The 20910-nt window shown below is 37.8% G+C and overlaps 1 protein-coding gene across 4 annotated transcripts in view; it reads left to right on the top strand.

Annotated features, from left to right (window-relative positions):
• Positions 1-20910, top strand: part of Dcaf1 (DDB1 and CUL4 associated factor 1) — a 72199-nt gene that overhangs the window by 15529 nt on the left and 35760 nt on the right. For all 4 annotated transcript variants that reach the window (XM_010625369.2, XM_010625368.2, XM_019207657.2 and 1 more), the window contains exons 3-10: positions 3750-3826; positions 6990-7063; positions 10516-10629; positions 12509-12646; positions 14917-15429; positions 15726-15827; positions 18229-18387; positions 19867-20046. In XM_010625369.2, the coding sequence (XP_010623671.1) occupies positions 3750-3826; positions 6990-7063; positions 10516-10629; positions 12509-12646; positions 14917-15429; positions 15726-15827; positions 18229-18387; positions 19867-20046 (1357 nt within the window). The remainder of the gene's footprint in view (positions 1-3749; positions 3827-6989; positions 7064-10515; positions 10630-12508; positions 12647-14916; positions 15430-15725; positions 15828-18228; positions 18388-19866; positions 20047-20910) is intronic.

Raw genomic sequence — 20910 nt, 5'->3', positions numbered from 1 at the left:
TATATATGTATGTATGTATATGCAGGCCACCGAACCGCTAAGCTAAATCCCTGGCCCCACTAAGAATATTATTGACAGCTCCTTTTTTTTACTTTTTTTTGGTGTGCTTGGGATGAATTTAGCCTTTTGTTTTATAGGAAACAAGTAAATTACCCTTGAGCTGTGCCCCAGCCCAGAAGCTACGTTGTTAAAAGATAGCCATCTGCAGAACTACTTGCAAAGGACTGCATAACCACGCAATGGGAAGTTTAGGTTAGAATCCTGGATTATGTCTCTAGTTCCAGTTGTTTGATAAGGCTGTTTGGAATAGGACTTGAAAGATTGCAGAATAAATGTACCTTGATGAAAAACAGAGATAAATGATATTCTGTGAAAGTCAAAAAGTGACTGAGAAAGGAATCAAAAGGATGAGGAACTATGAAATGCTTTTGTGACAGTGAGGAAAGAGTGCCCACAGAGTAGAGGTTTAATGTAAGGCAAGAGTAGAAAATAAAGGTGTATGAATCTTAAAATTTCTTCAAAGTTAGAAAGTTTAGGAGACAATAGAATGGATTCAGAGTAAAACTTGATTTTAAACAGGGACAACTCTACCCATTCTCCAAATTGTGTGTCTGTTAGTTTGCTGGATATTTTCTAAAGTACTTTCAGGTTTTTGTTTTGGTACCAGGTGTCAAACTTGGGACCATGCACTTGAGAGGCAGGTGGTGGCACCACTGAGCCAAATCCTTGGCCCCAGGTTTTTTGCTTTTTTTTTTTTTCACTCCAACTGGCTGGAAGATTTGAGTGTTTATTTTATTGTTTTTGAAGCCATGTCTCTCTATATAGTCCAAGCTGGCCTTGAACTCACTCTATAGCCTTCCCAGACAGACTTCAAACTTCTAGTCTTCTGCGTCAGCCTCCATGTACTCTATGAGGAGCAAATGAGTTTCAGGCCTGCCTACTTTTTTTTTTTTTTTTTTTTTTTCTTTTTTTTTTTTTTTTTTTTTTTTTTTTTACTGGGGATTGAACTTGGGACCTTGGGCTTGCAAGGCAGGCAGTACAACCACTGCCTACTTTTAATCTCCAGCTTGCCTACTTTTTATTTTGGCTTACTTGCTTGTTTTTTATGTGGAACTGGGAATTGAATCTAGGGCCTTCTGCGTGCTGGGCAAGCACCCTACTGCTGAGGTACATCCAGCTGTTTTTGTTTTAGCTGTTTTGCTAAGTTACGCAGGGTTGCCTCAAACTTGTAATCATCCTACCTCATCCTTCTGAGTATCTGGGATTACAAGAGTATACACCATCATGTCTGGCTTCATTTTTTTTTGAGACAGGGTCTCACTATGTAGTTGAGACTGACCTGGAACTCACTGTGTAGCCCAGGCTGGTCTCGAACTCACAGTGATCCTCCTGCCTCAGCCTCCTGAGTGTTGGGATTACAGGTGTGTGCCACCACGACGAGCTTGCTTTTTTTTTTTTTTTTTTTTTTTTTAGACGTCATTTATATACTATAAAGTACTTGGCCTGGTAAATTCTTTTCTGGTAAAAAAATCAAGTTATACAACTTGAGTACAACCTCCAGAAGGCTTCTCAATATCTACCTTACGATTTTCAGATTCCTATTTTTCATGATAACACTCACAGGTTTCATATATCAGTCTATGTTCTAATTAATTTCCTTAGGGGTTCTGGAAACTATAGCAGGACTGTTATCCTTATGAGGTATAGTGAAGTTAAGTAGTTTGTCCAGGGTAACACATGACAAATGAGAAGAGCTCTCATTTGAACTTTGGCAGTCTGGCTGCAGAATCCATGTTCTTATCTTTATTTTATTTATTTTTTTGTGATACTGAGGATTGAATGCAGAACCTTCATACCGGGCTACATCCCCCCCACCCCCATTTAGAGACAGGGTCCTGCTAAGTCACCATATTGTTGAGGCTGAGTTTGAACTTGGGATGCTTCTGCCTCAACCTCCCAGAATGCTGGTATTACAAGTGTGTATCTTCATACCTGAGCATTTTTAACTTCATTTCTTAGTTTCAGCTGAGGATATTATAATGTATAATTCTAACTATATTTTGAGTGATCATTTGTTGCAAAGAGAATTTTCTGAGTTTAGAGGGAAAGGAAGGGAAAACAGATATTTCTGAGGCCAGATTAGAGTTACCTAAGAATGTATGCATAGAACCTAAATGCTAAGACTAGGAAATTAAAAAAAACAAACTAGGAAATTTGGTTTTATGGAAATGAAGAATGCAGGAAAGTTTGACTTAGGACAGAGCATGTTAGATATTAGAGTAATGGCTTTATATTCATCATTAAAATAGTTTAGCCATGGGCCAGGGATTTAGCTCAGCAGTTTGGTGGCCTGGGTACCAAAAAAAAAAAAAAAAAGAAGTAAAAAAAAAGATTAGCTAGGTGTGGTGGCACTTACCTGTAATCCTAGAATTTAGGAGGCTGAAGCAGGAGGCTTGCTAGAGTTCAAAGCCAACCTAGGTTACAGAGTAAGTTCAAGTCCAGCCTGCACTACAAAGGAAGACCCTGTCTCAAAAAACAAAATAAACAGATTAAATTGTCACTCTTGCTTAGAGTACTCAAAAAGTAATTTCCCTGTTTTCGTAAACAATGCATAAATAAAAAGCAACACAAGATGGCAAAATAGGTTATCTTAAAACATGCAAGTAAAAGAAGTCACAATAAGAGCACATTTGATTCCATTTGCATAAAGTTCTGGGACAGACTAATCTGTAGTGAGCAAAAGCAGATGAAAGGTTATTTGGTGTGGTAGCAGAAGCTTAAATGAGGGAAAACCTTTCTGGCTAAGGTAAAACACACAGAAAGGTTGTGAAGTAGGACTGAACTTGAACTTTTAGAGAGCATGGATAGCCATCTGACAGAAGCTTATTGAGAGGTAGAGGAGTGGGAGAAGTAGTCAGGAAATAAGGCAGAAGCCAGGTAATTTTAAGCCATGATAGTACTTGGGCTTAATTCAAAGTATTGTGCTAAGTCCTTGGAAGTTGGAGAATCAATTATGTGAAGTCACACGTGGAAGAGGAAGCATGAACAGTATAAAGGCTGTTGGAAGGGTAGTCTAGTAAGTGAAGGAATGGTTAAGAATTACAGAAGTAATTAGAATTAAGCATCTTGTAGGTAGAGTTAACAAGGAATTATTATGGGGCTGAAGAGAAAAGGATTGTAAGATGGCTACTAAGGTTTTGGCTTCAGAGGTAGTGGTAGTACTATTTTTGAGTCAAGGAAAGTTTAGAGAAGAGTTTGGGAATAGATTTTTTCTTTTTTTTTGGTGCAGTGCTGGGGAGGGAACCTAGGACCTTTGCACTGAGCTCCATCCCCAAGCCTGTGTATGTGTGTGTGTGTTTTATTTTGTGATAGCATCTTGCTAAGTTGCCCAGACTGTGCTCAAATTTTCAGTCCTTTTGTTTAAGCCTACCAGAGTGCTGGTGTTACAGGCATGTCCCATCATGCCTAGATTAGAAATTATTTTGTGAGATGATTGTGTAGATTTCTGTGCCCATTCAAAAAAATACTGTTTTTCAGGATGGGGATTTAGCTCAGTGGTGCTGTCACCTGCCTCATTGGCCCAAGGACCCGAGTTTGATCCCTGGTACCAAAAAAAAAGTGTGTGTGTGTGTGTGTGTGTGTGTGTACACTATTTTTCTAAATTTTACACCTTGTCTCTTGATTGTTGTTGTGTTTTTTATTTTATTTTATGCCAGTTTAGAGTTGATTCCTTCTTCTCTTTGTGCTAGGATGTCTGAATTGATTGAAAAAGAAACTGAAGAATATCGTAAAGGGGATCCAGATCCATTTGATGATCGTCATCCTGGTAAGATGGGTTCTCTGAGCTTGGGTCTTCTTACCAAAGAAAATTGTTAATAGTACTTTTAATTGAAATAACATCTTCTGTGATATGTGTTAAGATCTTTTTATTACAGTATTTTACAAAGTGAAGGCAGTGAGGAAAGAGAAATTCCTGTTAAAACTGAAGTATTTCTGATATTTACATATGAAATAGCATAACTAACTTAAAGCAAGTAAATTAGGTGTACTTAGTTAACAGTTTTTTTCCCCCTAACAGTTTGCATGCTTACAAAGACTTAGAAAAAGAATCTGCCTTTTTTTTTTTGAGATAGGGTCTTGGTATATAGTTCAGGTTGACCTTGAGCTCACTGTGCAGCCCAGGCTGGCCTCTCACTGATAGTGATACTACTGCTTCAGCTTCCAGGGTGCTGGGATTATAGGTGTGCTCCACTACACCCAGGCCTTTTTATAATAGTAATTATCCTTTTGCTTGGGGTGAAATATAATTGAGAATGCATCTAGTGCCTTGCTTTTAGGATGTTGACACATGGAACTTTGAACAATAAACAATTTTTTTCCCCCCTCTGTGGTCCTGGGTTTGAGATTCTTTTCTTTTCTCCTTTTTTCTCCCCCGCTTTCTCCCCCTCTCCCCCTCTAAGTCCTTGGAAGGACTTGGGAAGTATCTTCCCCCTCTCCCCCTCTCCCTCGCTGTCCCTCTCTCCCTCTCTGCCCCTGGGCTTAAATTTATGATCCTTCTACCTCAGCCTTCCAGAGTGCAGGGATCACCGTGCACCACTGTGCCTGGCTTGTGAGTTCTCTAAGATGCATTACCAGTGTCAAATCTAAGTTATGTATGAGCCCGGGCTGCATATGTACTCAAATAGCTAGAAGCAGTCCTTTTTGGAGAGAAGTTTGAAATTTTGTGAGTGGAGATATAGGGCCAATTGGTGGGAGTTGTAAAAGTAAGGACATTTTATGTCTACCTGATACTGCAGGGCTTTTTCTGTTTCTTATACTTTTGTTCTCAAATGTAAGCTAGTAGTGCTCGCTTCAGCAGTACATATACTCAAATGTAAGCTAGTATTTCAGATTGCCTAGTTTTTTTGTGTGTGATATTACCTGCTGCACTTGTCCTAGACATTCTTAGATATTTATAGAATATTCATTTTAATTCACGTCTTCAGAAAGGGAAGAATAGAGCATGAAAAAGTATGAAAGTGACTGCAGAGTCAGAAGTTTCATTTAATATGTGAAATCATGAAAAGAACGAGACATGATCATGCTTAGTGTCATTGCTTTTGAAAGGGTGATGTGGTAATGATTGAAGAAGGTAGAGACAGAGAATGATGTGCTTTCTTCCCCTAGTAGAAACTTAGTTTTTTTCTTCACACCTCTTAATGTTAAATAGTATTTGTCACCGGACATAATTTCTTCTAGTAAAAGTAAGGATTTCAGTTTTATTATTATTAAATAGTTAAAGCTAAAATCTTTTTAAAATGCCATTTTTGTGACTTTTCTTTTTGGGAATTACTTTGAGATACTAGTTACAAGTTTGTGAAAACTTTACATCAGCAGCTCACATCTTGTCTTCATTCTGTAATGTATCATGGCTAAATTTGCCACTATCATATTCTGGAAGAAAATGAAATAAATAGATGGCATCTGTTTTTAAAACAAATCAGTAATTCTTTCAGGTGTTAGTTAATGCTTTGCTTTTAGGCATTGAGTAGCACCTAGGTCCTTCACCTTTCTTTCCTTCAGAGCTAGGGTGACTAATGTTACTGTGTCATTAGTATTGGTGATTGCTTAGTAGGATTCACCTGCCTTAACCCAGTGTGGGACGTCCTTACAGGTTTGAGGATATATCTCTGCTGCTGTTGTCTTTGTAGTCAGTGGTGAGATTAACTTGGAAACTGTCTTCTCCAGGCCACCTATCAAAAGAAGCATACTTGCTGTTTTTCTGTGACTGTTTCTCTTAGGCTCCTTTGTAACACTTTTGTAGATCTTCGTCTATACTGTTGGTGACACTGGTCTAGATCTAGTCCATTATTATTTAATTCAGCATTGCTGCATAGGCAGTATAATGGGAAATAGAAAGGCTAGAGAGCTCTGCCTCAAGTTTGTTTTTTTTTTTGGTGGTATTGGAAATTGAACCCAGGTACACTCTGCCACTGAGCCTTTTATTACTTTCGTATGTGTTTTTTTGTTTTTTTTGAGGGTACTAGGTATCGAACTTGGGTCCTTGCACTTGTGAGGCAGGTGGTGGAACCACTGAGCTAAATCCCCGGCCCTGTATATATGTATTTTTGAAACAAGGATTCACTGTGTAATTCAGGCTGGCCTTGAACTTGTGATCTTCTTGAGTGCTGAGATTATAGCATGCTCCACCACAACTGGCTGCTAGGCCCCCCCACTTTTTTTTTCTGAGACAGTCTTGCTGAGTGACTCAGGCGGCTTGAACTTGGGATCCTTCTGCCTCAGCTTCCCAGAACACTAGGATTCTTTTGATTTATTTACTTATTTTGTGGTACTGTGGATTGAGTTTGGGGAGCTGAGATACATCCCTAGCATACCGAGGCCTCTTGGTGATATTGGGTATTTAACCCAAGGTCTTCACAATAAGCTATATCCTTGACCCTTTTCAAATCTTCTGTATATATGTATGTGGTAGAGGGGATTTGACCTAGAGCCTTGGAATTGAGCTACATCCTTATCCTCCCCCGTCCTTTAACTTTTTATTTTAAGAGAGGGTCTCCCTAAGTCACTAAGTTGCATAGACTAGGCATGAATTGTGATCTTTCTGCCCAGATCTCTCTTACCAGAGTGGCATTATTTCATGTGTGTAGTCCCCATTTAAAAACAAATTTTTTTTTTTTTAATTTTGAGGCAGGGTCTTACTAAGTTGCTCTAGTGTTGAATTTGCAATGCTCCTGTCTCAGCCTCCTGAGCAGTTAGGATTACAGGTATGGGCCACAATTACTGGCTAAGTTTTTATATTGTCACTTTTAATTTTAAATAATGTTTTTGATAAAACCTAATTAATCATAAGAATCTTGTCTTTGTTTTCACTTTTGCTGGCATTTTTATTAGTATTTATAACAACCCAGGTGCCATTCCAGAGATCTAAGTTGTTTCACTAGGATATCTTATTCATTTGTTTGTTTGTTCCTCCCTTCTTCTTTTGGTAGGTCGAGCTGATCCAGAGTGTATGCTGGGCCACTTGCTGAGAATACTCTTCAAGAATGATGATTTCATGAATGCAGTAGGTTTGCTTCTTACTTTTCTCCAGAGATTATCATCAACAAATGTTGTACCTTTATTTATTTATTGAGATAATTTGCTTTTACTAAAAGCCTTAGCAAAGTGGGGAGTAGAATAGGTAGTTTTTAAAATTGGCCTTGGTTCAGTTGAAAGAAGAGGCCTTTTTTCTTGTCACCAGTGATTGTGGCCAAATTATTTTCTGTTGGTGTGTTCTTTGTTCAGTTGTGTATTGGTAAGGGCTCCCAGGGCATCTGTGTAGAGTTCCTTCTTGGACAAGATGAGTTTTGGTTTTGTTTTTGTTTTTGTTTTTTAAGGTAGGCTCTCACCTTGTAGTCCAGGCTGGCCTTGAATTTACCATGTAGCCCAAGGCTGGCTTTGAACTTGCAGCGATCCTCCTGCCTTCACCTCTTCAATGGTAGGATTACAGGCATGCACCATGGGCAAGGAGATTTTGAGTTTCGGGCTCTATGTGTTCTTTTGGGTTCAGAATGGAAAAATAAGAATGATGTACATGGTACTCTTCTGCACTAAAACTGTGATGTGTACATGGGGCATATGGAGGGATAGGAAGGTGCTTTCTGTAACCTTGTTGCAAGGAGTGTTGCAGGATTATTGCAAGGAGTAAGTGAATGTTCATAGGTCCTGAATATAGTAATAGCTGAGTAAATTGTGGCTGTTATATTTGTTTGGAAGTGGAATGGTATGATGCTTGAGAAAATGAGCTTTGGAGTCTGTGTGTTAGAACTCATGATCATCCTGCCTCAGCTTTCCAAGTACTTTATTTTTTCTTTCCTTTCCTAATCTATAAAATATAATATTTCAAAACATTTTTGTAATTTTTTTATGGTACCGGGGATCAAACTCCGATCCTTGTGCTTGTGAGGCAGGCGGCGGAACCACTGAGCTAAATCCCAGGCCCGTTTTTGTAATTTTTGAGTGAAATTATCATGAAAACTACTTGACAGGGCCAGGGATTTAGCTCAGTGGTTCTGGCACCTGCCTCACAAGCTCAAGAACCCAAGTTCCATCCCCAGTACCAAAATGAAAAGAAAAGAAAAGAAAACTACTCAGAGTCTGCCTAAGTCTTAGGTATTATTATCATCTATATTGTACTAACTCCATATTTACTTCTGTGTCACTAATGTCTCTTCTCAGTATCACATCACTTCTATCTCCCATATATTTCCACGTGGATATCCCCCTTGGTACTTTGAATTCCAGCAAATTACCTATTTACTCCACTCTGTTTCTCTCTTTTTTTTTTTTAATTTTTATTGAGTTTATTGGTACAATCTAGGTATACAATACAATTACATTCATTATTGGGATCCTGTACCTTTACATGATAGGTCTTGATTCTCATTTTTTCCCCTCGTCCTTGCCCTCCCTTCACCCCCTCCTCCCTTCCCCATTTACAAACACTTTATTTCCATTTTTTCATATTTTTTCCTCTCCCTTATTACCTTTCCTCCACCCTTTTCACTTTCCCTACACCTTTAGCCCTTTACTTCCTATTTCACATTATTATCTCATTAGGATCTTGTGTACTATTATAGTTTATCACACCAGCCACTCTGTTTCTCTTATTCTCTAGCTCAGTAATCATGTCTAGACAAAAAGTATTCTTTATTTCCCCTAGCTGTCTTATTCAGTGGATTTGTGGGTCTTAATTTTTGTCTCCTTCTTAAACTCCTTAAATCTCTGTGTCTTCCTTGTTATCAGCCCTTAGTTGCTGTCACCTGTCATTTGGTTGCTGCAATAGCTTTATAACTGGTTTCTTCTTGTCTTCTAATCCAGTCTTTATTTTATAGCCTGGAAATTATTTTAAAAATGCAAAAATTGATCATAGTTTTGCTTAAAATGCATTATTGGCTTCCTGTTGCTCTCAGGAAAAATTTAAAATGCCTTACAATTGGGGAAAAAATGAGAACCAGGATGTGTCATGTAAGGGTACAAGATCCCAATGATAAATGTAACTGTACTGTATACTTAAAAAGTAGCAATAAACTCAGTGAAAAAAAGAAATGCCTTACATTAGTATTAAACACCTAATCTGTCTCTGGCCTTTATTTTCTCCATCTTCACTTCCTGTCATTCTTGTCTACTTAAGCTATTCCTACTTGTTCTTTATGTTCTAGCTTGGACTCCTTTCCTCTCTAAACCTTTCTCTGCAGTGGTTGTAAGGGACTTCTGTAGCATCCTGTACTCATGATATTAATCTGTTTTCCCTTTACTTCTGTTGGATTGTAAGCTTTTTGATCATGAAACTGTATCAGTAATTATTTGCAGTTGTACATTCTGCACAGAACACAACAGTGTACTTATCACTTAGTAGTAGAGATTCAGGCCAGGTGTGGTTGTGCATGCCTATAATCTCAGCACTTGAGAGGATGAAGCAGGAGGATCACTTCAAGTTCAAGGCAAGCCTGGGCTACATGGTGAATCTAAGTTCAGCCTGTACTACATAGTGAGATTCTGTCTCACCTCCTACCAAAGTAGAAATTCAGTGAAAGTGTGATAAGTGCCAAAAGAAAAGTATATTAATATACACATACATACTTAATTATAAAATTGAAGTTTTTCATTACTGCCAAGGATAACTACAATAAAGTTTTAATTAGCAGTTGCATGGTTCATACCTTTTCAGAAAGTGATGAGAGAGGGGGAGGAAGGGAGTGGGAAGGAGATAAAAACTAGAATGTGTCATTTACATTTACCAACTCCCCACCATGAATATAATCATTATGTACTGCAAACATACCAATAAAAAAAAGTTCAGTACAAAAAAGAGTGATGGAAATGTGTTAGACTTCCTAATTTTTTTTTTTTGAAAAGGTCTCACTTGGCAAGCCTGGGCTACATGGTGAATCTAAGTTCAGCCTGTACTACATAGTGAGATTCTGTCTCACCTCCTACCAAAGTAGAAATTCAGTGAAAGTGTGATAAGTGCCAAAAGAAAAGTATATTAATATACACATACATACTTAATTATAAAATTGAAGTTTTTCATTACTGCCAAGGATAACTACAATAAAGTTTTAATTAGCAGTTGCATGGTTCATACCTTTTCAGAAAGTGATGAGAGAGGGGGAGGAAGGGAGTGGGAAGGAGATAAAAACTAGAATGTGTCATTTACATTTACCAACTCCCCACCATGAATATAATCATTATGTACTGCAAACATACCAATAAAAAAAAGTTCAGTACAAAAAAGAGTGATGGAAATGTGTTAGACTTCCTAATTTTTTTTTTTTGAAACAAGGTCTCACTATGTAGTTGAGACTGACCTGGAACTCACTATGTAGCCCAGGCTGGTCTCGAACTCACAGTGATCCTCCTGCCTCAGCCTCCCGAGTGCTGGGATTATAGGCATGCACCACCACGCCCGGCTAGACTTCCTAATTTTGATTGGGTTAAGTTTCAGGGAAAAAGTATTAATTTTTTTCTTTATAGCTGGTGAATGCATATGTGATGACAAGCCGAGAACCTCCTTTAAATACTGCAGCATGCAGACTGCTACTGGACATCATGCCAGGGCTGGAAACTGCTGTTGTCTTTCAAGAAAAGGTACTTGCTAAAAAGAAAACTCATTGTATATTGTGTGTGTGTGTGTGTGTCTGTGTGTGTGTTTGAGATAGGGTCTCACTAAGTAGTTCAGGCTGACCTTGAACTCACTGTAGAGTCCAGGCTGGTCTCAAACTCATGGCAGTCCTCCTGCCTCAGGCTCCTGAGTGCTGGGATTACAGGCATGCACTACCATGCTGAGCTTCATTGTATGTATGTATATATTTATTTGTGGTACTGGGGATTGGACCCAGGGCCTTTACAGGGGGCTTATATCCCCAGCCCTTTTTTAGTGTTTTATTTTGAGACAGGCTCTCAGTTGATAAGTTTCCCCATCTGGGCTTGAACTGGCTATCTTCTGGCCCTCAGCCTTGCAGAGTGCCTGTATTACAGTCCTATGCTACCATGCCCAACTTTATTTTTTAATTGAATGGTGGCCTTTTGGTTGTTAATAGATAGCTGCTATAGCTTTTTCTTCATGTAATAATATGTGTTACAGAAATTTAAGAAATTGAGATGAACAAAATAAAAAGTAAAAAATAGCTAATCAGATGAATACTTGATAAATGGATGCTGTGGTATTGTTTATAATCTTAAGAGCATGTTTTTAGAGTAGATTTATGATCTCATCTTGACTCTTGAGTGGTCTTCCCCAGTGATGAAGAGCTGTCCTTTGAGAAAGCCCATCTTATCGTGGTAGTATTAGTAATTCATTTAGCTATTAATATATGAGGATAAGTTTTGTGCTGTCCTCAGATATTGAATGCTGGGAATGTTTTGTCAGCAAGATGTGAGCTTACATTCATCATGTGTTTGGGGATAGGCAGACACAGATAAACTGATAATTTCAAATAAGTGCTATGAAGACAAGAAAACATCACTTTGATAGTAACTGTGCATGAGTACTTCAGCTGTCAAAAATTAATTGCTCTATATTTAAAAGTAATATAAAATGTCTTAGCTTTAAGAATTTGCTGTCTGAATGGGGTATGCCCCATTGGTTGGGTTTTTTGGTGCTAGGATTAAAGAGGACCTTGCTCTTCCACTGAGCTATACTCCAAACACTTTAATAAAAACTTTTAAAATTTTAATCATAGCTGGACATGGTGATTCACTGTAATCCTAGAACTCTGGAAGGGTAAGGTGGTGGGAGGATCGAAAGTTTGAGCACAGCCTGGGCAATTTAGTGACTTAGTGAGGCCTTGTCTCAAAAAATAGAAAGGGCTGGGGATGTACCTCAGTCTGAAGGCCATGAGTTCAATACACAACACTATAAAAATATTAACTTTTACCCTCTAGTGATTGAATGAGGGCTTCACGTTTGCTAGGTAGGCACTCCATCAGTGAGCTATGTCCCCAGGCCCCTTCCTGCAGTCTCACCATCCTTTTTTTCCCCCGTTTTTATTTTGATACGGTGTCTTGTTATATTGGCTGGCCTCAAGCTTTTGATCCTCCTACCTCAGCCTTTTGAGTAGCTGGGATAAGTGTGTGCCACTTTTATTTTTAATACTTTTCTTTTTGAAACAGGTCTTGCTATGTTTCCCAGGCTGGTCTGGAATTCTTTCCTGCCTCAGGCTCCCAACTACATGGGACTACGGGTGTATAACACAGTGCCTGGATGCAAAGTTTTGTTCTTAGGAACAGGATTGAAATATTAACTTTTTTGGCTGGGCATGGTGGTACAGGCCTGTAATTCCAGCACTTGAGAGGCTGAGGCAGGAGGATTACCACGAGTTTGAGGCCAGCCTGGACTACATAGTGACCCTGTCTCCAAAAAAAAAAAATTAACGTTTTTGGCCATGAGACTGAAGTCTCTGCTTTTATTTTTAGTTACGAAAGCGGGCCTTTTCTGAATTGTATTATTTCATTTCCTTTACTATAGGAAGGAATTGTTGAGAATCTTTTCAAATGGGCCCGAGAGGCTGATCAGCCACTGAGGACATATTCTACTGGACTGTTAGGGGGTGCTATGGAAAACCAAGACATTGCTGCCAACTACAGGGATGAAAATTCACAACTGGTAAGGACCATTTTAGAATGAATCCTTGCATCCAGTGGAAGGGTGTTCACAGGTTCTTTTTGCTGCCTGAATCTGATTATTTACATTATATTTATAACCTTTTTTGTGGGGAGGACATAGTCTTACTCTGTAATCCAGTCTGACCTTGAACTCCCTGTGTAGACTAGGTTAGCTTTGAACTCATTATCCTTTTACCTCAGCCTTTTGAGTGCTAGGATCACAGTTGTGTACCACCGTGCCTGGCTTATTTATAACCTTGTACCAGAATATAGGTAACATATTAACATTTCAGGATTACTTCCCGTAAGGGAGTTTTTTTTTTTTCAGTACTGAGATTGAATCCAGTTTATGTTGAGCTGTATCCTTAATCTCTGTTAAAAAAATTTTACTGGGGGTTGGGGATTTAGCTCAGTGGTTCTAGTGGCTGCTTCACAAGCACAAGGACCAGAGTTCAATCCCCAGTACCAAAAACAACAACAACAACAACAAAAATTGTACTGGTACAATTTAAATAGTTGTCACATTCATCAAAAGGAATTTGTACTTGTACATGGTATATCTTGATTCCTCTTTTCCTAATCTTTTTAAAAATTTCTTTGAGACAGGATTTTGCCAAGTTGTCCAGGCTAGCCTTGAACTTTTGATCCTCTTGTCTCAGACTTCTGAGTAGTTGATACTGTAGGTATGTGCCACCATATATGGTTTATATAAAAGCTTTGATTTTACTTTTTTTCCATATTGAAAATAGTTTCTTTGGGAGGAAGGGAGAAAGGAAAATTGAAAAAAAAAGTTGTCTTTCCTCTGTCAAGGATTGTGGCATTATTTGTCACATAAAAGTACCACTCCCTGTCTCATCCCTTTTGCCTCCCTAGCCTTTGTGTTATGACAAATTTCAAAGATAGAGTACAATTGAAAGAATTTAATGGTGAGCAGATGTATATGCACTACCTCGATGTCTTGTTAACATTTTACTGTACTCATTATATACCTATTTATTCTTTCTGTCCATCTACCATTCTGGTTTTTTCTCTTCGGTACTGGAGATTGAATTTAGGACCTTCACACCTTGGCTTTAAATTTTGTTTGTTTTTTGTTTTTTGAGGCAAAGTCTTGCTACTACAGGTTGGCCTTGAACTTACTATGTAGTCCGGGCCTTGAACTTGTGATTCTCCTACTTCAGCATCTTGAGTGCTAGGATTACAGGCATGTACTACCATGCCTGGCTCTTTTTTTTTTTTTTTCCAATTCAGAATAAATTTGCAGGCATCATCCCTAAATATCCCACCTCCTTTATTTTTGGCCATACTTAGGATTGAATTGAGAAGAGAGCTTTTTGTGTGCTAGGCAAGGACTCTACTACTGAGCTACATACCTGCTTCTTATTTGAGATGTGGTCTTGCTGAGTTGTGTGGACTGGCAACTTGTCATCCTTTTGCTTCAGCCTTTCAAGGAGCTGCAATTACAGGGTGGGCCACAGTGCCCTGTCCCTTCTCTTTTTGAAACTAAACATGATACCACTTTTTAGATGTGGCCAAGAAAAATAAATACTTAAAGTGTTTTTTTTAGGGTGGGCCACAGTGCCCTGTCCCTTCTCTTTTTGAAACTAAACATGATACCACTTTTTAGATGTGGCCAAGAAAAATAAATACTTAAAAAGTGTTTTTTTTTTTTTTAAATGAACTTGAAAAATAGATTATATAATTATGTAAAATGTTTGATTTTTCAAAAGCACTTTAAAAAAATCTTACTATATCTAGTTTCTGCTTCTTTATATGTGATGGTCCAGCCCATTGTCACCCAAACAAGTCAGTTATGAAAGATATGTTTTACGTGTAAATCTTCTGGTTTATATTTTCTGGAATTGATGGGGAATGAGACTTTTAGTCATAGCTTATTTCAGCAAGTTGTAGAAATCAAGTTAATATAATAAAACCTTTACTATTATCAGGCATTGGTCTAATTACATTAGTATTCTTAAATAGAAATAAGGATTATTTATTGTGAGTCATTTAACATGCAAAGAAGCCTGGCATGGTGGTGCATACCTGTAATCCCAGCCTGAGGCTCAGGTAGGAGGATTGCTGTGAGTTGGAGGCCAGCCTGGGCTCCATAGTGAGTTCCATAGTGTGTTCAAGGCCAGCCTGAACTACATAGTGAAATCCCCCACTTCCTTTATTTTTGGCCATAGGATTGAATTGAGAAAAGAGCTTTTTGTGTCCTAAAAAAAATGCAGAAGAGACAATGCCTTTTACTCCAATATTTGTTGATAGGTGGCAATAGTGCTTCGAAGACTGAGGGAGCTGCAGCTTCAGGAAGTGGCTTTGCGGCAAGAAAACAAGCGTCCTAGCCCACGGAAGCTCTCTTCTGAACCCCTTTTGCCTCTGGATGAGGAAGCTGTTGATATGGACTATGGTGACATGTCAGTAGATTTAGTGGATGGAGAACAGGAAGAAGCTTCTGGAGACATGGAAATCTCCTTTCATCTTGATTCAAGCCACAAGACCAGTAGTAGAGTGAACTCAGCAACCAAGCCTGAAGAAGGAGGATTAAAGAAAAACAAGTCAGCAAAACAGGGTGACAGAGAGAGCTTTAGGAAAGCCAAACAAAAATTGGGTTTCTCGTCTTCTGATCCAGATCGAATGTTTGTTGAGCTGTCTAATAGCAGCTGGTCAGAAATGTCCCCATGGGTGATTGGTACCAATTATACCCTTTATCCTATGACTCCTGCTATTGAGCAGCGACTCATTCTCCAGTATTTAACCCCCCTAGGAGAATATCAGGAGGTAAGTGTATTCGGACTATTTTATTTTTGGGTTATTTCATGGTAGCACTTTCTCAGTTATAACATGGTAGTTAACATATCCTTAACTCTGTTACAGAAAAGTCTTTGCTCCATACTCGTAAGTCATATGCAGGTTACTTAAGGTCTGTTTGATAAAAATGCATTCATGTTTACTGTTCATGAGGAAGGGGAGACTAGAAGCCTTGTTTCTTTAACCTTCTGTCTTCCTAGAGTAGAATAAGAAATGTGTGAAATTTTAAATCAAAAGTTAAGACTTATTTTTGATTTTCATTTCAGTTACTTCCCATATTCATGCAACTTGGATCACGGGAGTTGATGATGTTCTATATTGACCTAAAACAGACTAATGATGTTCTGCTTACATTTGAGGCTCTCAAGGTAAAATGCTTGAAAATACTAAGTCACTGAGGACTTTGTCTCCTTCTTAGTATTTCTAATAAACACTCTCATAAATTAAAAAAAAAATTGGTTACTCACCATCTTATTTAGAGAAAGGTTTTATATCTGTGCTGTTCAGTACAGTAGTTACTGACTAGCCCTGTGTGACTTGAGCACTTGAAATATAGCTGGTATCTCAAGGCACTGAGATTTAAATTTTATTTAATTTTAGTTAAATTAGCCACATTTGGCCAGAGATTACTATATTGAACAGTATATTTCCAGAATGTGTTTAAAATGAGGAAATTTGCCTTTCAGTCCCACAAACTTTTAAGTGTGGAAGAGGTCAAACATAATTGGGATAACTTGTGTGGTTGTTGTGTGTGTGTATGTGTGTGTGTGTGTGTGTGTCTGTGTGTGTCTAAAGTTTATGAACTTGGTTATACTTTGAATGGTAGATTGGAGTTGTAGATCAGAGTTGTCTCCAGGGGCCCAAAGATACTGCAAAGTAACATCTGTTCTTAAACTAGGATTAGAGAACTTACTGTTTTTGCAGATTTTTTTGTGGGGGGAATTAAAATGAGGATCATTATTCAGCTATTTCTGTGCAAAGTCATATAAAGTATAAAAGAAAACGAAATCTGGATGAACAAGGAAAATACCTCAAGAGAAATTGTTCAAATAGATAAATGACACGGTGGAGAGATGGATGTACTGTTTAGTTCAAAAAGAAGACTCATTGATAAAAGAGAAGGGACATGATGAAGGTAGTAGAAACAAAACTGGTTAAAATATAAAATGGAAGAGAAACTGTACCTTTAATGTAGATAGTGTAAGAAGACAAGACTGCCTATAGGAGTGAGGTAAGTTGGATAGTCTAGTAATGATGAGCTAGGTAAAATTTTAAGGTTTTGCCTGCTTGTTCCCACCTTCCTGTTGTGGAAGTGGAATTTCCATTGTATGGTAGGGACATTGTGTGAAAACCATTCTTGTGGCCTAAGTGTTAGAAGTTACCTACACAAAATTTAGCTGCTGCTTTAGGGAAGGATTATTTGGAAGCATGATAGAGGTTGTGTTAACAGAAAAATAGGGCAGTTTGGGGGAGAGATTGAAATTAAATAGGATTAGTTTAAGTTTAGGTGCTGAGAAATTTTGCGAAGACTTGTTTTTGCTGCTGATCTTGATGAAATCTGTACTATTAAATCATGTACAGACAGTCCTTATTTAATAATTTGAGTTCCTATAACTAGATTGTTAAATGAATTAGTTGCTAAATGAAGAATTATTTGTAGTATGTATGTTACAATATTCAGAACAAAGAAATAGTCAAAGGAAACTCCAACTGTGGCTTTGCTTTTATTTGCATAACTCTTTCAGGTACTAATAAGTATTAGTATTAATGTATAACAACATAAAATTACAGTACTATACTGTACAGTACCACCAGCAAAATTGCAGTACTATATAAACAAGGTATATTGTACAAAAAAAGATATTGAGGCTCCATAAACAAGATGTATAGAACTGTACAAAACAAAAAGATGAGTCCTAAGTCAGAACAGTCCTTTAAACAGGTAGGTCATTAAAAGAGGAAGAGCTGTAATTGCAAATCTGTTGCTTTATCTGTTCCTGGAACATATCTTATTGTAGGGAACAGAAGGGGGAGCTCTGGCTCATTTTAGATCCTGTCTATAGCTCAGAGTACTCAAGAGCTGGGTGCTTTCATCGCCCTTCCTACCATTAAGAATTTTGCAGGAAATCGGGGCCTCCCAGAGAGGTTAGTGGAAATTGAAGAGGAATCTAACCTTAAAAGATGAAACAAAACTTTCAGAGATCTATTTGAAATGCATTTGATTAGTTGTAAAAATTTATCAGTTTTGCTACTTTGTTCAGGATTTTTTTTTAGGGTTATATTGAGAATAAATTTGAAAGAAGTCAGAGTTTAATTGAGTTAGTGACTGAGCCAAAGTCCTAAATTGGTGTTAGGAAGGAAAACAAGAATGCTGTAGAGTCTCAATCTTCTAATTTTCCCTTAAACAATATTACAGTATTGGGTTTTCTTTTGTGGGAGAGTGGTTGTTTATGTAGAGGACTTTGTTTATTTTTTTCCAGTACTGGGTATCAAACACAGGGCCTTCATGTTGAACTGTATCCCCATCCCCTGCCCTTTTTTTTTTTTTTTTTGAGGCAGGGTCTTGCTAAATTACCATGTTGTCCAGGCTGAGTTTTGAACTTGGAATCCTCCTGCCTTAGCTCCCAGAGTGCTGGGATTAGAGGCCTGCACTGCCATGCTCAGCATGTAGAAGACTAATTTAATTTAGCACTTTTAATTAATACTGTGTTAAGATATTTTTGATTTTTTTTTTAGATTGATCTGTTGTAACATGTCTTTGTTTTTTAGCACCTAGCATCTCTCCTGCTCCATAACAAATTTGCTACAGAGTTTGTTGCACATGGAGGAGTGCAGAAATTACTGGAAATTCCTCGTCCTTCTATGGCTGCAACTGGTGTATCCATGTGCTTGTATTACTTGTCCTACAACCAGGATGCTATGGAAAGAGTAAGTCTAGGTATATGAGAATGGGATTGAATGAGGATAATCTCTTTAAAATTAGAGTACATTCACAGAACGTTTTTTTGTTGGTTTGTTTTTGCTTTGTTTTGAAACGGTCTCACTATGTAGTCAAGGCTGGCCTTGAATTTGCTACTAGATAGCTCAGGCTGGCCTCAAACCAGTGATATGTCTGCCTCAGCCTCCCACGTGCTAGGTTTACAGGTGTGCACCACTGTGCCCCACTTCATAGAACTTTTTTTTTTTTTTAATTTTTTTTAAGGTAGGGCCTTGCCATGTAGTACAGGCTGGCCTTGAAATCACTATTGTAGCACAGGCTGGTCTCAGACTGGCAGTGATCCTCCTGCCTCAGCCTCCCAAATGCTGGGATCACAGGCGTGTGCCACTGCACCCAATCTGAAAAGGCTAAATTCTAATGAAAGATGTAAGGAACATAAATGTTCACTCTTCACAAAATATTGTAAAAAATGTGAAATTGTTCAGCAAAAGTTCTAAAATTTTCTGACCCTACTGGGAAAATGCAAGGTGGATTGAAGTACTAGCACCTTTATTTTGTATTTACATTCTCTGGCATTAAGATTAGTATTCAAGGATTTTTCAGATGTCCCTTAGTGGAGTTGCATTTTATTTGTTTTTGTGTGTGATACTGGGTGTAAATTCGAGGCCAGCCTGACCTCAAGTGGCACTGTCTGAAGAAAAAAAAAAAAGAACCAAAAAATGTAAATAGGCTATACATTTGAAAAGTGATGTTTTGCACATGAACCCATAAAGGAAGTTCTTTGTCATTTCTGTGCCTAAAACATTTTTCTAATATACTATGTAGTTTGTCTTTTCTGGTATACTAAAGCTGGTACTTTTTTCTTGAGCTCTCATCTTTGCTTACTTATTTGTATAATCAATTTTTTTGTATGATCAATTTTAAATTTAAATTTTCCCCTCAAGTCTAATATTATGCAAGGATAATCTTTTGAAAATAGTAAGTTCATTTGTTTGTATATACAAATTAATTCTGGCTAATATGTAGGAAAAAGCAACAAGCAGTTTGAGGAATGCTTTACACTTCATTGTCTAACCTATAGCAGATATCAAAATGCATATGAACCAGTCAGTTAATGGATACTAAACTTGTAGACTTTATAGGCTCAGCCTGTTTTATTACTGGGAGAAATACTTCAACCTGTCTAAGCTTCTTCATCTATTAAGTGGGTATCTACTACTTATATAACAGAGCATTACATGATGCATTTGTTGATAGTATAGGTTGAATTTAAGTATTTAGTTTTCAGGTTTGGAATGGATTGTGTTAAAAAATTGTTGTAACTTAATCTTTTAAAGTAATTACTTGCTTGGGAATGATCATTGTATTTTGCAAAGATAACTTAATGTTTATTGGTGAGTTTTTCATCTCTTCAAAGACTTCCTTGCCCAAAATGAAAACGATAATTTTTTAATTTAAATTTTTTACAGGTTTGCATGCATCCCCACAATGTTCTGTCTGATGTGGTAAATTATACCCTATGGTTAATGGAATGTTCTCACGCTTCAGGATGCTGCCACGCTACCATGTTTTTCTCAATTTGCTTCTCATTTCGGGCTGTTTTAGAGCTCTTTGATCGCTATGATGGCCTTCGTCGTCTGGTGAACTTGGTGAGGCTCTTTTGTTGCTTCTCTTGTTAGCAATCGCGGTTAAGCTTATTTTGGCTGACGTTTATCAGCACCTCAGTAAAGAGAGGAGGCTTTCTTTTGGTACTGGGTATTGAACCCAGAGGTTTCAGACAGCTACATTTCCAGCCCTTTTGGTTTTTTTATTGTAAGACAGGGTCACTAAATAGCTTAGGCTGGGCTGGACTTTTTGCAGTCCTTTTGTCTCAGCCTCCCACGGGATTATGGATATGTGTTACAATACCCAAGTTGAGAGGAAACTTTTGATTTGAGGAGTTTTTCCCTTCATTTATAAGTCAGTCTCTCTCTTTTCTCCCTCCCCTCCCCTCCCCCAGGGCCTCACCCACTTTCTTATCATAGAGCAACACCTTAACCCATTTCTTTTTTCTTTTAACATATTTCCACTGGGTTGAACCACTACCCCATGGGACAGTCATGCATGTACCAGTGGTGATATAAGCTGACCAGTGGGAATGGTTGTGCATGTACAGTCCATGTGCATGTGTCAATGGTTGGAGGACTCTGTGCCATTGTAGACTTGCTTTGGATATAGTGATCTTATATGGAGAATTATTTTTGTTATCTTGATCTTTCTAAAAGCAACAGCTTTATGCCTTTATAGCTTTTGAAATAATCACTTTATTAAAAATAACAAATCTCACTATTATGTTTTGTTATGACTAGCCACTTTATTTCTTTTAGCATGACTAAAAACTCTCATTTTTCAGTATGAGTTTAATGCTTTGCTTTCATTTGGTTATTTGATGAGCACAAAAGTTTCCCAAAATAATTTTCCTTTATTGTTATCATTTCATTTTCTTCTGCCTGCCTGTTCTCTTCCCCTTTTCT

This window comes from Fukomys damarensis, unplaced genomic scaffold, assembly GCF_012274545.1.
Source record: "Fukomys damarensis isolate Sample0158 unplaced genomic scaffold, DMR_v1.0_HiC HiC_scaffold_37, whole genome shotgun sequence".
Classification (NCBI taxonomy): domain Eukaryota; kingdom Metazoa; phylum Chordata; class Mammalia; order Rodentia; family Bathyergidae; genus Fukomys; species Fukomys damarensis.
This window is presented reverse-complemented; position numbering and strand designations above follow the sequence as displayed.